Below are 2,638 nucleotides of genomic sequence, written 5' to 3' on the forward strand. Positions count from 1 at the left end.
AGCCAATGTGTTGCTGCCATTACTCATGCTGGGAGGGGTTGGGGGTCTGCAGAAAGAGCTTTGGGATGTTGGGTCACTCACTATCCCCACTCCCATAGCTGCTCCTATGGTGTGGGGGATTATTTCAGTAGCACTCACTAACTTGCATTCCTACCTTGATTTTGTTGGGGTTTTTAAATACGATTATAGAGATGAATAGTTCCCAGGTCTTAACATGGCTACCAAGGCTGGAAGGAATTACCCCCTGAGCAGTGCTGGGCTGCTAGGGATCCTCTGTCAGGAAAAGAGGCATTTTCACATTTCTCAGCACCCCCCTTTGCTTTTTCCTCCTACTTTGTATCCCTGCTGCTCACATGGGATAGCTACATGCAAGGAAGTCAACAAGGGCTACAGGAATGAATTTCTGGAGGGGTTTTGAGAGGTTTTTTAAGCCATTTTTGTTAACAATTGCGAGATTTTTGGTCCCCACCATCTCTTGGTGCTTCCCACAAGCTGGGGTGTCATCCCATGTCTCCATCCTCTCTATCAACAAGGCTCTGCCTATGGGCAGGGAAGAGTCCTTGTCCCCTCTGGTCCCATGGGGTGACCTTCATTGTTGTTTTCTTAGCAGCACCTCTTTGTTTCTCAGCATCTCTGTACAGTAGATAGTTATTTATGGAAATGGATCCATTGTTTGGTGTGTGAAAAATAAGGACATTTAGGGTGTTTCGTCTTGGTAGATGCAGCTGGCTGGAGCATCTCATGTCTCCTATTGCCACTGAAGGTGGTTCTAGTGATGGTTTGTGTGAGGGTGACCACTGTGGGTGCTGCTGGTGACTCTCAAGCCTCTTTTGAAGGTGTACCTGGTGATTTAGGACCAGTAACTCCAACTAGCACAGGAGTCCCCCAAACCTGGGTCAACTTAAATGGTCCTAATAACATTGCCTTTGTAAATGGTGGATGTGCCATGGGCATTGGTGCATGCATGGAGAGCATCATGAAGACATGGGCAGGCAATGACCGGCCAGCATTGTGTCACTTTTGGGTTATATTACCCCCACTGGTGCTAAATTTCCCCTTCCTTTTTTTCTCCTGTTCTGTAGATTTCCAAGTTCTTCAGGAGCCAGGGGATCGGTCACAGTGGTGCGTGGTGGCATACTGGGAAGAGAAGACACGTGTGGGTCGGCTGTACTCTGTCCAAGAGCCCTCCCTGGATATCTTCTATGATCTACCTCAGGGGAATGGTTTCTGCCTCGGACAGCTCAACTCAGACAACAAAAGCCAACTGGTGCAGAAGGTCCGCAGCAAGATTGGCTACGGCATCCAGCTCACCAAGGAAGTGGACGGCGTGTGGGTGTACAACCGCAGCAGTTACCCCATCTTTATCAAGTCATCAAGTCGGCCACACTGGACAACTCTGACTCCAGGACATTGCTGGTTCACAAAGTGTTTCCAGGTTTTTCCATCAAAGCTTTTGACTACGAGAAGGCGTACAGCTTGCAGAGACCCAATGACCATGAGTTCATGCAGCAACCATGGACTGGATTTACTGTTCTGATCAGCTTTGTGAAAGGCTGGGGCCAGTGCTACACTAGACAGTTTATCAGCAGTTGCCCGTGCTGGTTGGAGGTTATTTTTAATAACCGATGACTTAAGACAGAGTGGACTTAGGGCATTTATACTAATTTGCTGCTATTTCCTTCTGAGTGCTTGCTTTTCATGCAAACCTTTTTGTTGTTGTTGTTTTGTTTTCTTTGTGTGTTGCCCCCTTTGTTTTGAGAAATAGCTTATGGAAAGATTTTTTTTTTTGCTAAATTTTTAACAAATAAATATATCTATTTTTTAAAAGTGTGAATGACCAATAACTCAAAAGGACAAGAGTAGGGGGTGGGAGGGGATGGATGTGGATGTGGATTGCATATGATAATTATTTCATGCCTCTGTGAAAGGATTATCCTAAGTGATTGATGGATTCGGAAGGCACTTGCTATATGTTACAGCTCCTTCTGTATAAAGTTGTATCCTTCTGGATAAAGCAAGATACCTCTATTTTTTACTCACTACCTTCCCATCCCCGGTGACAGTGACACCAAGACCCCTTCCCCAGCAGTGCTAACCCCATGTTGCCACCAAAGGATAGTGCAAAATCTTCCCAACCAGGTCTTTACGCACCTTTTATAATTTTTATTTTATTTTTCTTGTTGCCGAGTTGATGTCTTGTCACTGTGTTCATCCTTCCACCGCTTTTTAAATTTTTTTGTGGTCCTGGATTGATGCAAGGGGAGAAAACAACAGAGAAACCTCATGCATGGCCCATGCTTTATAATTTGAGCAAAGATGTGAAGTAACAGAAGCCTAAGCCTGAAAAAACACAAAACAAATGGGAAAACAAAAGAAAAAGTGTTCACAATTGTTGGTCTGTTATAATCTGCAATCTGCTTAGGTTATCCCAGTACCATCTGATCTGGAAATGCTGTTGTGCTTTCATTTCTTCTTGAATTCATACATGAGTATGATACTTTTACACTGCTCTTAGCTCAATGAGCATGTTTAGACCCCATCTGATCTGGAAATGCTGTTGTGCTTTCATTTCTTCTTGAATTCATACATGAGTATGATACTTTTACACTGCTCTTAGCTCAATGAGCATGTTTAGACC

General features: G+C 44.3%; 1 protein-coding gene across 1 annotated transcript; it reads left to right on the plus strand.

The window, feature by feature from the left end:
* Positions 1-1,082: 1,082 nt before the first annotated feature.
* On the plus strand, positions 1,083-1,629 carry LOC103806258 (mothers against decapentaplegic homolog 7-like; the record flags this gene model as incomplete). The annotated part of the gene is given in 2 exon segments (XM_009078939.1): positions 1,083-1,363; positions 1,366-1,629. Coding segments are annotated over 2 exon segments (545 nt in total), but the record flags the coding sequence as incomplete, so codon positions are not given.
* Positions 1,630-2,638: the final 1,009 nt, after the last annotated feature.

This window comes from Acanthisitta chloris, unplaced genomic scaffold (assembly GCF_000695815.1).
Source record: "Acanthisitta chloris isolate BGI_N310 unplaced genomic scaffold, ASM69581v1 scaffold21257, whole genome shotgun sequence".
Taxonomy (NCBI): domain Eukaryota; kingdom Metazoa; phylum Chordata; class Aves; order Passeriformes; family Acanthisittidae; genus Acanthisitta; species Acanthisitta chloris.